The sequence below is a fragment of the Mus musculus genome, chromosome 16 (genome assembly GCF_000001635.26).
Source record: "Mus musculus strain C57BL/6J chromosome 16, GRCm38.p6 C57BL/6J".
Classification (NCBI taxonomy): domain Eukaryota; kingdom Metazoa; phylum Chordata; class Mammalia; order Rodentia; family Muridae; genus Mus; species Mus musculus.
The window spans coordinates 32,360,606-32,374,051 of NC_000082.6; the positions used below are offsets into that span (position 1 = coordinate 32,360,606).

General features: G+C 39.1%; 1 protein-coding gene across 3 annotated transcripts in view; it reads left to right on the top strand.

The window, feature by feature from the left end:
- The window catches only part of Ubxn7 (UBX domain protein 7), a 61,548-nt gene that overhangs the window by 28,406 nt on the left and 19,696 nt on the right, over positions 1 to 13,446 (top strand). For 2 of the 3 annotated variants that reach the window (XM_011245880.3, NM_177633.4), the window contains exons 4-6: positions 6,739 to 6,804; positions 8,710 to 8,822; positions 11,789 to 11,935. In XM_011245880.3, coding sequence (XP_011244182.1) covers positions 6,739 to 6,804; positions 8,710 to 8,822; positions 11,789 to 11,935 — 326 coding nt within the window. The remainder of the gene's footprint in view (positions 1 to 6,738; positions 6,805 to 8,709; positions 8,823 to 11,788; positions 11,936 to 13,446) is intronic. The other variant, XM_006522079.4, reaches the window with a different exon arrangement.

The window sequence follows — 13,446 nt, forward strand, 5'->3', positions numbered from 1 at the left end:
TAATTTCTCCAAGTTCTGTTCCTATTTTGGACAGTGGAAAAAATAGTCCTTATTGTGTGCAAAAATCTTGTTAGTAGTGTTGGCATATTCAGAGTATGCTGAAGTATGGGGTATTTAATCAACTTTAAAGAACAGTGATAGTTTAATAAGTACCTGCTTATCTGTATGAGGCAAACATTTTAGGTTTTGCTTAAAAAAATAGATGGTTGAATCTTACTGTGGTTGGGCAAACAGATGGTGAAATGTATATTGTATTGAGAACACCAGTACAGGAAAATAGTTTGAAACAGGAAAATAAGAGATCCATTTTAAATTTTGTAGAAATGTTAGCATAGGGAAGAAAATTAAAATTATAGGATCTCACTGTGTGTCTTTGACTCATCTGGAGCTTGTTATGTAGACCAGGCTACTCTTAAACTCGGAGATATGCCTGCCTCTTTCTCCTTAGTTCTGGGATTAAAGGTATACCAGGCAAGAAGGAGAAATAATTCTTTTAAAAGCTAAAATTTGTTAGATGTTAATATTTCCTCCCTAAGTAGAGCACTTGCCTAGCATGTGTTGGACACTAGATTTAATTCCTAGCACTGCAGAAATTCCATCTGTACTGAACATATATGGACATTTTTCTTATCAGTATTACAAAACAACAGAACAAACATTTAGAAAGCATTTACATTGGATTAGGTATTGTAAATAATCTAGAGATAGTGTAAATGATAAAGTTTATTGAAGGATATGCTCATGTGTGCGTGTGCATGCATGTGAAGGCCAGAAGCTGAGCTCCATCCTTCGTTACTCTTCTACCTTATTCACTGGGGTAGGGTTTCTGAGCCAAACCCAGAACTCTCTGATACAGTTGGTTTCCCTGGCCAGATTGCTCTGGGGAACTCCCTGTTTTTGCATTGTTGTGTGATAAAACTTTTTCTGGGGAGGCACAACAGATATAGGGCCTACTACAGGTACAGATACCACCAAAGTTCAACTTGATGAACTAATGAGTTTTACTGGGGTTACTTACAGGAATATGGCTGAGGGGTTAAAGGAACAGACTATCTCAAAGGCAACTAACTCTGTCCCCAAAGCCCACCTAACATGGGTGACAGCTTACAAAGCTGGGAACCTGGAGCTCACTGCACAGCCTTCAGGCAGCTCAACAGGTTGGACAGTAAGATTCAATCCACTCAGTAGGTTGGATAGTTTCCAAGTGCCTCAGTTTTAAACCTCTTCCAGGCAGCCCAACTGGATTTTGTTTCTTCAGGCAGCTGGTCTGCTCTGAGAGTCTTCTTTGTAGCCCAGCTTTTATTGTTAACTTTCCCAGGAAAAGGCCTAATGAATTTGGTCAGTTTCAGGAAGTTTTGAGTTACTTTCCTGCTTAAGGCTCTTGCTGTAGGGTGGAATGTTTTAATCTCTGAGGAAATCTATGTACCTACCACCTACCAAGGCTGGGATTACAGCTGGGTTGCCATGCCAATTAGGCAAGTACTTTTAATGCTAAGCCCCATCCTGCCCTGACTATGGAGAAGTATTAGACAGCTTCATGTTACAATTATAAGATAGTTAAGTTAGTCATCTTAAAAAGAGGACTATTTTAGTTATTCTTGGAGGTTTTAGTTGGTCCCTTTGCTTGTGGCTAAACTATACACATCATAGGGAGAGCCTATGCTGTAAGAAGTTGCTTAGTTCTTGGCAGCCAAGAAACAGAAAAAGAAATAAAAGAAAGCAGGGTCTCACACTCCCTTCAAGGGTGTAAACCCAAATGACCAAAGCTTCTTTGTTCTCAAAGGCTCTCAATAGTACTGTGTTGGGAACCAAGCCATTAACACAATCACCACCCAAAATCATAGGAAGAAGCATTTCTTTCAAAGCTGTTGGATAGAGATGCTGTATCCTCAGTACAAAGCAAGCAGAAAAGCTAAAGTCTGTGGGACTGCCTATGACTTAGAGCAATGAATTTTATTGAGATGGACGATAAAAAGCTAACTGATCATAGACTTTGACTTGCAAAAAAACATTTTAAAAAGATTTTTTCTTTTATTGTTTGTTTGTTTGGTTGGTTGGTTAATTTATTTTTCCTAGACAAGGTGTCTCTAGCCCTGGCTGTCCCAGAACCCAGAGATCTGCCTGCCTCTGCCTCCCAAGTGCTGTGATTAAAGATGTGCACCACCACTTCCTGGCTCTTTTTTTTTTTTAATATTAGTCGTGTGTGGGTGTGGGTGTTTATGTACATGTGCATGCAGGAGGGTATGGCGATATCCTGAAGCTGGCATTACAAGTAAGGTGTGTATATGTGCATGGGTGTGGGTATGTTATTCTGGAACTGACATTATAGGTTAAGACTTATTTTTTAATATTACCGTGCGTGCGTGTGTGTTTGTGTGGTGTGGTGAATATGTACTTGTGAGTTACCCAAGGAGGCTAGAATAGAAAATGGGATATCTGGAGTTATTATTACAGATAGGCAGGGATGTGTGTGCGCGTGTGTGTGTGTGTGTGTGTGTGTGTGTGTGTGTGTGTGTGTGTGTGTGTTATCCTGGAGCAAGTATTGTAGGTTAGTATGTGTGTGTGTGTATGTGCACGCAGAAAGCAGTGCATTCTTAACTGTTGCACCACCTCTCCAACCCAGACTTAGCACAAATCTTTAAGGAACCACGACCAGTTGAATTTTGGTGTAGTGTCAAGAATATTCACGTTTATCTAAAATGATATTGTTTCTCTCTTTACTACTATGTTTCTGTGTGGGGCTGGAATGTAATATTCTTCCTATATTTGAATTTAAATAAAGCAATAGATTTAAACTTATGCAGATGATATGAAAATCTCAGGTGTTTTTCTCTTATGCTAGGTATTAACAGAAATTTATAAAAATATGAAACTATATTGGTTCTCTCATGAGATTGTTTTTTTCTGCCAGTCCTTGTATTCTGCTATGATGTCTAGTGCTTTCCTTATGCATCTGGATTTCTTTTAGCTTTTTATATAGCTTAGTCTTTTTTGGCTTTCATGACTATCATGCCTATTGAGTGGGCAGAAGGAAGATTCTGGAGGAATGGCGTTTGCTTATGATAAATGGTTTGCAAGAGCCAGGGGCACTTGGAGTAAAACACATGGGTTAAAAGTGTTATAGCTTGGGCTGGAGAGATGACTCAGCAGTTAAAGAGCACTGACCGCCCTTCTAGAGGTCCTGAGTTCAGTTCCCATTAACCATATGGTGGCTCACAACCAGCTGTAATGGGGTCTGATGCCCTCTTCTGGTGTGTTTGAAGACAGCTACAGTATACTCATATACAAATAAATAAATAAATAAATAAATAAATAAATAAATCTTTTTTTTAAAAAAGTGTTGTAGCTTGAAGATTGTCTCTTAGTACAGGTATAATGGGAGCAAATAGCAGATGATCTGCCCAAGAAATGAGAGAAGCTGGCTAGAAGGCTGGCAATATCTCCCAAAGGGACACATGAGGGTGATAGGAAGTGCAGGGGGCTATTAGCTGGCCTGCTTTGAGCAGTTTAGAAGTAGACTATTTCCCTATTACACTACTATTCTATGTCTAGTCATGTAACAAACTTGCTTTAACAGTTGGTAGGGTTAAAGTCTGTCAGTCGGTGAGTGGCTCAGCATATAAAAGTTGCTGCCCAATGACCTGAATTTGATCCTTGGTGCCCATGATTGAAGGAGGATCAGCTACTGATAGTTGTCCTCTGACCCACACACATGGACTGTGGCAAGCACTCACACAATAATAATAAAAATAATAACCCTATTATATCACTAATTCTCAAAGGCATTCTTTGGGGGCTAGGTATGGAAGTACTTCTAACACTTAGAAGACTGAGGCACTAGATTTTGACCTGTATTTTAAAAAAACCAAAGGAATAACAAAGGCATTGAGCCTAAAATACTCCTGCTACAAAATATACATTTTAAATAGGATATATTGATTAAAAATAGTTCAAAGAGTGAAAAGAATCACATTCTCCATTTTTAAAAAAATAAATAACTTACTTTTATTTTATGTACATTGGTGGTTTGCCCTGCATGTATGTTTGTGTGAAGGTGTTAGATCTTGGAGTTAATTTTGAGCTGGGAATTGAACCCAGGTCCTCTGGAATTCCTAACCGTTGAGCCATCTCATCAGCCTCTCTACCTGTTTTTTTTTTTTTTTTTTTTAAAGTTCTTTTTTTTTTTTTCTAAGATTTTATTTATTATTATATGTAAGTACACTGTAGCTGTCTTCAGACACACCAGTAGAGATCTTGTTACGGATGACTGTGAGCCACCATGTGGTTGCTGGGATTTGAACTCTGGACCTTCGGAAGAGCAGTCGGGTGCTCTTACCCACTGAGCCATCTCACCAGCCCTCTACCTGTTTTTTTTTGTTGTTGTTGTTGTTGTTGTTGTTGTTTTGTTTTGTTTTTGTTTTATCTGTTTTTAAACAGGAAAGGTAAGCAAAACAAAAACGATTAGATTCAATTTATTTCATTTAGTTGAGACAGGGTCTTTCTATGTAGCTATGGCTGACCTAGAACTGGCTATGTAGACTGGGCTAACCTTGAACTCAGATCTGCCTGCCTCTTCCTCCTGAGTCCTAAGATTAAAGTAATGTGGCACCACTGCCTGACAAAGTTCTATTTGTGTGTGTGGGTGTATATGTGCGCACGCACGCGCTCTCTTGTGCGTGTGTGCGTGCATGCATGCGTGCATGCATGTATATAAGTGTTTTTTTTTCTTGCACACCAGAAGGGAGAATCAAATTCTGTTACATGCATGGCTCACGGTTGTGAGCCGCCATGTGGTTGCTGGGAATTGAACTCAGGACCTCTGAAAGAGCAACCAATGATTTCAACAGCTAAGCCAATCTCTCTAGCCCCTGATTTAAATTTTTAAAATTCAGATAAGCTATTTAAAAATGTAATCCCAACCATTATTTTTTTTTAAATCTATTCTTGAGGGTAATTGTGATTCTTTTATTTTGAGACAGTACAGCTTTGAAGTTACTTTGTAGCTCATTATGACCTCCAACCTTTGATTTTACTGAGATTCCAGGCATGTAGCACTATGCCTGGCCTGTTAACTAGCATAAACATTGGTGTGTTGTGTGTGCTTCTATGAATGACATAAACATGATAAAACAATGAAGTTTGTTTGTTTTTCAGTAGGCTTATGTAGCCAGCCCAGGTTGGTTTTTGAACTCATATAGTCATAGATGACTTTACATTTCTGTTGTGATTATAGGCATGTGCCACCACTACATGTCTATGAGGTGCTGGGGATCAAATTCAGGATTTCATGCTAGCCCTAAGTTTCTGATTTTTGGTTTTGCGTTTAAATTTTAATTTGTGTTTTTGTGTTGGATCTCCTATAGTTGTGAGCTGACCCCCTGTGGTGCTAGGACCTGAACAGGCAGCAACTGATTTGGACTGATGAGCTATCTGTCTCTCTCCCACCTGATTTTGTATTTTTAATTGTTTTGCTTTTAGGGCTAGAGAGATGGTTCAGTGGTTTGGAGCACTGACTGCTCTTCCAGAGGTCCTGAGTTCAGTTCCCATTAACCGTATGGTGGCTCACAACCATCTGTAATGGGGTCTGATGCCCTCTTCTAGTGTGTCTGAAGAGAGCAACAGTGTACTCATATATAAAATAAATCTTTTTAAAAAATTGTTTTGCTTTTAACTTAGTGAGTCTAAGAGAAAAGTAATTATCCTAAGTAATGAAATGCATACTTTGTAGAAAAAGATGCTTTGATATGGGGTAAGAGACTTTTGGACTCTTTGCCTTCTAATCATTATTAATGTGAGACATTGGTTTGGTTACATGCTGGCCAGACTTACCATATATAAGTCAGTTTAAACTGTTACAGTGAATTAGTTATTTAAAATCTCCATTTTCTGTTGGCCATAGTGGTGCCGGCTTTTATATCCCAACACTCAGATAGATTGATCTGGCGACCAGCCTAGTCTACATTGTGACTTACAGGGCAGCCAGAGCAATGTAGAGAGAAGGGTCCCTGTCTCAAAAAGCAAAACAGCAGCAGCAAAGTCTCCATTTTCTATGTTGTACATGAGTCATTTGTTACTTGTCTTTTAAAGTTTGAGAACATTTTTCTAATGGAAGATGACATTTTAATAAAGTCATTTTAAATCTTATGTTAAAAAGTATGATTAGCCCCTAGAACTAAACTGAATTAAAACAAAAAAACTTTTGGGGGGGTCCTGGTCTTTCTTAACCTAGTTCTAATTTTCTTATTAATATGATAAGATGATTGTTCATAACTTGACTTTTTGTTTATTTTGAAAACAGAACATGTGCTTTACCCACTGAGCTTTGCTTTTTGTTTTGTTTTGTTTTTTGAAACAGGTTTTCTCTGTGTAGTGCTGGCTGTCCTAGAAATTCATTTTTTGTTTTGTTTGTTTGTTTTGAGGGGCGGCACTATTAAGAATATAGAAGCTTTAAAATACACTGAGGACTGGAGATATGGCTCAGTAGCTAAGAGTACTGACTACTTTTTGAAAAGACACAGGTTCAATTCCCAGAACCCCTGTGGTAGCTCATAACCATCTGTAACTCCAGTTTTAGGACATCTGACATCCTCTTCTGGTCACATAGTTCACAGCTTACATGTAGGGAAATACTCAAACACATAAAACAGTACAGAATGAGAAATGCTTATAGAAGGGATATCTTTAGAATTTTCAAAATTAATGTTTTAATTTTTAATCAGTTCTGTTTTTTTCCTACAGCTCCTAAAAGGAGAAGGCCAGCACGTTCAATATTTGATGGTTTCCGAGATTTTCAAACTGAAACTAGTAGGTATTTGTGAGCCAGTCTCTCAGCTCTCTCTTCCCCTTCCTTTTTGTTAAAAAGAAAAAAAGATGATTAGTATTATTTCTAAATACTTTGTGGTTCACCATGTTTAAAAAGTGAAATTTGAGACATCTAGATTTTGGGTAAAGATTACTGGCTACCAAGCCTGAGTTTTGACCCCAGGACCCACATGGTGACAAGAGAGAACTGACTCCTGCCAATAGTACTTGACTCCACATAAATACCCTGACATCCATGTACTTACACACACTGCCCTAGTTATGAGTATTATCGCTAAAATGAAACATCATGACCAACAGCAAGTTGGGGAGGAAAGGGTTTATTTGTGTTATAGTTTCATAATCTATGATTGAAGGAAGTCAGTAAAGGAACTCAAATCAGGGAAGGAACCTGAGGCAGGAGTGGATGCAGAGACAGACTATAGTGGGATGGGAAGGATGCTGCTTAACTGCTTTCTTAATAGAACTCAGGACCATCAGCACAGGATGGCACCACCTACAATGGGCTGGACCCTCCCTCCCATCAACCACTAATTAAGAAAATACCCTACAGCTGTGGTTTAGCCTATGGGTTACAACCTCCTTTCAGGGAGTCTCAGATATCCAGCATATCAGATATTTGCATTATGATTCACAACAGTAGCAAAATTACATTTGTGAAATAGCCATGAAAACAGTTTATGGTTTGGGGTTACTGAAGTATGAGGATCTGTATTAAAGGGTTGCAGCATTAGGAAGGTTGAGAGTTACTGATGTACATTTTAGCAATTGAGGCTCCTCTCTGATGAGTAGTTTGTCAAATCGACATAAAACCAGTTAGCACAGCTCATACCTTTCTGTGGAATATGTAGAAGTATCTTGGCTCATACTTGTTAAAGAATTCTAAAGAAAGGTCAATGTATGTTTATTTGTTCAGGATGGTGTACAGGCCATGATGTGCATTTTGTCCTCTAACTGGAGGACAGCTTATTGGAGTTGGTCTTTCCTACCTGGGGATCAAATTGGCACCATCAATTTTGGTAGCAAGTGCCCAGACTTACTGAGCCATCATCTAGTGTCTAAGGACAGTTACTTTATATATGAGAAATGTGTGGACTGTGTTTGGCTTTGTAACTTAGAGTGAGCTGGTCAGGGCACAGATAGGTCCTGTAACTTTAGGAATGGTTGAAAGTGATTGCTTAAGTTGTCAAAGGAATCTATGCTCTTTCTTCTAGTACATGGTACCAGCAGTGTCCATAGCCTCTACTGAGAGTCTTTAAAACTAGGAGCTAGACACAGAGGATGAGTTAGGATAACTCTGAGAGTTAGAGCAATGGTTCTGAAATTTTTCTTCTTTTGCTTATGAATATGTGAAAAAATTTGAGTTGATGTGCTATTAGGGACCAAATCTAAGCAAACACTCTACCACTCCGGTGAATCCTCATCTCATAGTGAATTCGTATTTGTTTTTAATGATGCTGGGGACTAAACACAGGGAGGGTCTCATGTATACTAGATAGGTACTATTAGCTAGATCCCCAACTAGCTTTTCTTCTTATTGTGAGGTAGTCTCTCAGTAAGTTGGGTGGAGGTTGGTCTTGAACCTTTGATTTTTCTTGTGTTAGCCTCCCAGGTAGCTTTGATTGTAAGCCTGGCCCAATATGACTATTTGTAACTAATTTAATTTTCTCTTTTTATCCTTTGGCCTAGAGAACAACCTTTAAATCCTGATTTTATTTTTTTTAACTCCTCTTTGCATTTTTTTTCCAGTCATCGTTAGCTTTTTGTATTTGAGGCCACGCATGCTGTTCAGTATTCTTCAGTCAATAGAAGATCTTTGGTTTATTATGTAACTTAGCACTTACATTTTATGGTTAATTAAAACTTCTCCATCTTTCTGTGTTGCAGTTAGGCAGGAACAGGAATTAAGAAATGGAGGAGCAATAGATAAGAAACTAACCACCCTTGCAGATCTATTTCGGCCCCCAATCGACTTGATGCACAAGGGCAGCTTTGAAACAGTAAGTTGTTAAGAGATTCTGTGTTATAACTATGAATCGTTTTTACCATTTCAGTGTCTTATTTGTTTTATTTTTGAGACAGTGTCTTATCATGGGGCCTGGACATATTGTATAGATTAGGCTGGTCAAAAAATCAGAGATTGGCCTGTCTCTGTGTCCTCTATTTAACTTGTGTCTTTGTTTGTTTTGGTTTTGGTTTTTCGAGACAGGGTTTCTCTATGTATTCCTGACTGTCTTGGAACTCACTCTGTAGACCAGGCTGGCCTTGGACTCAGAAATCTACCTGCCTCTGCCTCCCAAGTGCTGGGATTAAAGGCATGCGCCACCACTGCCCGGCACCTTGTGTCTTATTTTCTAGGAGAAAAAAAAATCATTTATATAAAAAATTGGTATCTTAACTATTTCTGCATAATATACTTAAGGGTTACACTGACTTCTATTTCAACTGGCAATAAATGAAGAATGGATTATGTATGAAATTATGAAGAAGGAAAAAGAATTTGTACTAGTTTTGCTGTCATGCCTGACATTATAAAAGTTTGGTCTCAGTGTGGCAGTGCATTAAATTTGTGCATATTTGCTATTTGTTGTTTCAGACCTGTAATGGGAATGTTGGAAGTACATGTATGTGTATCTAATTGCAGAATACATTCTCCCCTGGTCTTCCTGGCTTTAGCTTTCCTAAAGGCAGAGGAAAACTTCCTGGGACTTGTAACTGTTAGGGGTTTTCTGTGTCCTCCACCTCTGAATAAAGACAGGAAGACTTATATTTATTAATTATTAATGCTTAAGGTTTTTGTGTAGGCCTCTTTCCAACTAGCTGTTATAACTTAAATTAACCCATATATGTTAATCTGTGTTCTGCCACATGGCTCATTAGTTACCTGTCTTTTAGTCCCTGTGTGCTTCTTCCTCTGTGTCTGACTCCCATAGTTCCTGTCTGCTGGAAGTCCCACCTATTCTCTCCTTCTTTGCTATAGGCTATCAGCATTTTATTAAACCAATCAGAGGATGATATAGGGGGTATTTATAAAATATGATGTAGCCAGAAATTAGCATTTGTATAATAAAAAACAGTCTTTATACAGTACACAAAAAGATAACCCCAAAAAGGGCAGGTGTAGTTGATTGTATCACCATAGTGAGAATATCTGTCATCAAGAAAACAACAAGGGCTAGAGATATGGCTTAGCAATTAAGATTATTTGTTGCTCTTGCAGAAGACCCAGGTTCAGTTCCCAGCACCCACATGGTGGCTTTTAACTGCAGTCCCAAGGGATATGATGCTTCCTTCTGGTCCCCAAAGCCAGGAGGCACGTACATATATACACTCAAACATATAAATCTTTAAAAACAAACAAACTTGATAAAAATTAAAACTATTATACCTTCAATATATTTGACATTTCTAGGGAAGGTTTGTTGAGGGGGAAGACTATTGCAGAAAATGGGCAGCACAGTTTCATAGGTGGGGCACAAGCAGCTAGCTAGAAGCCAAGATTCTTAGATTCTCTTCTCTGCTTTATGTACTAACTGAAGTTTCTAAAGGGGCAGAGTCATTAGACTATCGTGCATGTTATTGGCTGGGAGGGGGTGTGTGACGACTTCTTAGGTTAGCTTAATGGTAAAAGTTGGTGGTTCAACAATAGCTATCTGTATACTAGAGAAACAGAACACAGCAGCTGCTCAATCCAAGAAGCTATGTCTCAGCTATTCCACTCTGGTGCTGAAGGCTTACTAGGGAGCTGGAGTCTAATGATCCAATGACCACATGTGTACATGGAGAAAGAAATGGGCTTATGGACATATATACACTTCTTCCTCCAATTCCCATCCATCTAGTGGCTGGTGCTGGCTAACTTCAGAGTGGGCCTTTTTTTCCTACTCATGTGCCACAGATCTGTGCTTTCTGAAGTACAGCAAAGAGACAGGAACGTTTCACCAGTCCTGTATTTCTCCTAAACCAGTCAAGTTGACAGCCACCACAAGAATTAAACGTGTAAAATCGTACTGTATAATACCAAAAATTCTAGATATCATTTTAAAAGTTGTATTATTTACTTGCATATGTGTGTATAAATAAACATGCAATAGAAGTTGCCCCGGGGGCCAGCAGAGGGCATCAGATTTCCTTGAGCTGTGAGCTATTGGACATAGGTTGTAGGAACCAAATTCCATTTCTCCATGAGAGCATCAACTACTTTTTAACTTCTAGACTGCAGCCCAGCCTCTAGATATTTTTAAAACTATCCTTACTAATCATTGATAATTTCTTTTGGGGGAGACAGCAGGATGTGAGACAAGGTTTCTCTTTGTAGCCCTGGAACTCAGTATGTATTACATGTCTCTGCCTACACAGTGCGTTTAAGGTGTGTACCCTCTTAGAATTTGTTACAATATATTTTTATCATATTTATCCCCTATTTCTCTAACACACAGATTCACACTCAACCTGGGCATTCCTCTTAACTTTTGTAGCCCCTGTCTCTGCCTTGTCAACAACCATCAAGTCCAGTATGTGCTATTCTTACCCTGATGGTCCAGAGGACATCCACTGGAGCATGGTCACTCTACCAGGGATGATAGAATTGGTTCTCCCTGCCCCAGCAGCCATCATCTGTCAGTAGCTCCTCAGTTGGGGACTCATATCTTTTCCTTCATACCCCAGGCTAGAATGTTGTCCTGTCATGGTCCGGAAGATAAATGTTGTAGTCTGGTCCTCTCCAATGTCTGGCTCTTAAAACTTTAACTCTCTCTTTCATGATGGTCCCTAAGCCTAGCGCTAGGAGGGACAGTACTCTAGATGTCCCATGTGTGCCTGAGCACGCCACTGATGCTTGTCTCCTCACTTTGGCCAATTGTGAATTTATGTATTAACCACTGTGCTCTGCACAGAGAACTGATGAGTCCTCAGTGTCATTTTTAAAAGTGTGCTAAGTGTCTATATGGAAATTTTACTCTTACAGGCCAAAGAGTGTGGCCAGATGCAGAATAAGTGGCTGATGATAAACATTCAAAATGTACAAGACTTTGCATGCCAGTGCCTCAACCGTGATGTATGGAGCAATGAAGCTGTGAAGAATATTATCCGGGAACATTTCATTTTCTGGCAGGTGAGAACAACAGTTAATTAAAGCTTTCTTAGTATTTGTTTTTATAGTATAGGATGTTGTAGAGGCAGAATGGGGCTATAAACTGGAAAAAGTGAGTTCAATCATACTTCAGGAGCACCTTGACAAGACTATCTACAGCTCCACAGCTCAGTAGAAACATAGTTTAAGCCACACAGTTGACATTTCTCTAGAAGTACCATCTGAAAAAAATTCAAGGGAAAAGGGAAATTAACTTTAATCATATGTTTTAAGTCAATGTATGATAGAACATTAACATTTTAGTGGCATTATGTTTCTGTTTAACTGTGTGTGTTAAATTCTCAAAGTAAGGTATGTATTTCATGCTTATAGCACATGCCACCTTAAATTAGACTATTTTATCTATTTAATAGCTATATAAGGCCACTGGCTGTGTGTAAAAGATCTTAGGGCGCTCGGGAAATATTAAGATATGTTTTCTAGCCTGTGTTTTTTACTCTTTTACTGTTTGTTCTTAACATAGTATTCCTAAGTATTCCAGCTATAATAGCTTTTTGTATAAATTATCTAGTTAAAACAGGTAGCCTACCTGTCATAGTTTGGGTTTTATTCTATGATGAGACACCATAACCAAGGCCACTCTTATAAAGGCAAACTTTTTTTTTGTTTTTGTTTTGTTTTGGAGACAGGGTTTCTCTGTGTAGCCCTGGCTGTCCTGGAACTCACTCTGTAGACCAGGCTGACCTTGAACTCAGAAATCTGCCTGCCTCTGCCTCCCAAGTGCTGGGATTAAAGGTGGGTACCACCACTGCCCCAAAGGCAAACATTTAATTGGGACTGGCTTACAGTTTCAAAGGTTCAGTCTATTATCATCATGGCGGGAAGCATGGCAGTGTGCAGGCAGACGTGGTGCTGCAGAGGAGCTGAGAGTTCTATATCCTGATCTTCAGCCAGAAGACGCCCCTCCACCCCCTACCCCCCACCCCTGTACTGTGTGGAGCCTGAGCACTAGGAGACCTCAAAACCTGCCTACACAATGAACACCTAACAGTGCCACTTCCCATGGGCCCAGCATATTCAAACCACCACTCTACCACTAATTTCCCTTTTGTTTCATTCTGTTTAGTTGGTTGGTTTTTGGAGAGGCTCGCTACTTTGGATTCAGCCTGGGGCCACCTACAAGCAAATCTTCATCCTCCTTAGTTTATTTATCATTTATTTATTTTTAGGTTTTTGGGACAGTGTTTCTTTGTATCCCTGGCTGTCCTGTCCACTTGTCCCAGCTCCTTTTTTAGTGTTTGAAACCACCACAAATAAGGACTACATAATCTTCTGATGTCAGCCATCTGAGTAGTTGGGGGTTATACCCTAGGCAGATCCAGTTTCAATTTCCTTTTCTTTTCTTTTCTTTTTTTTTTTTAAATAATTTATTTATTATATGTAAGTACACTGTAGCTATCTTCTGACACACACACCAGAAGGGGGCATCAGATCTCATTACAGATGGTTGTGCTCTTAACCACTGAGCCATC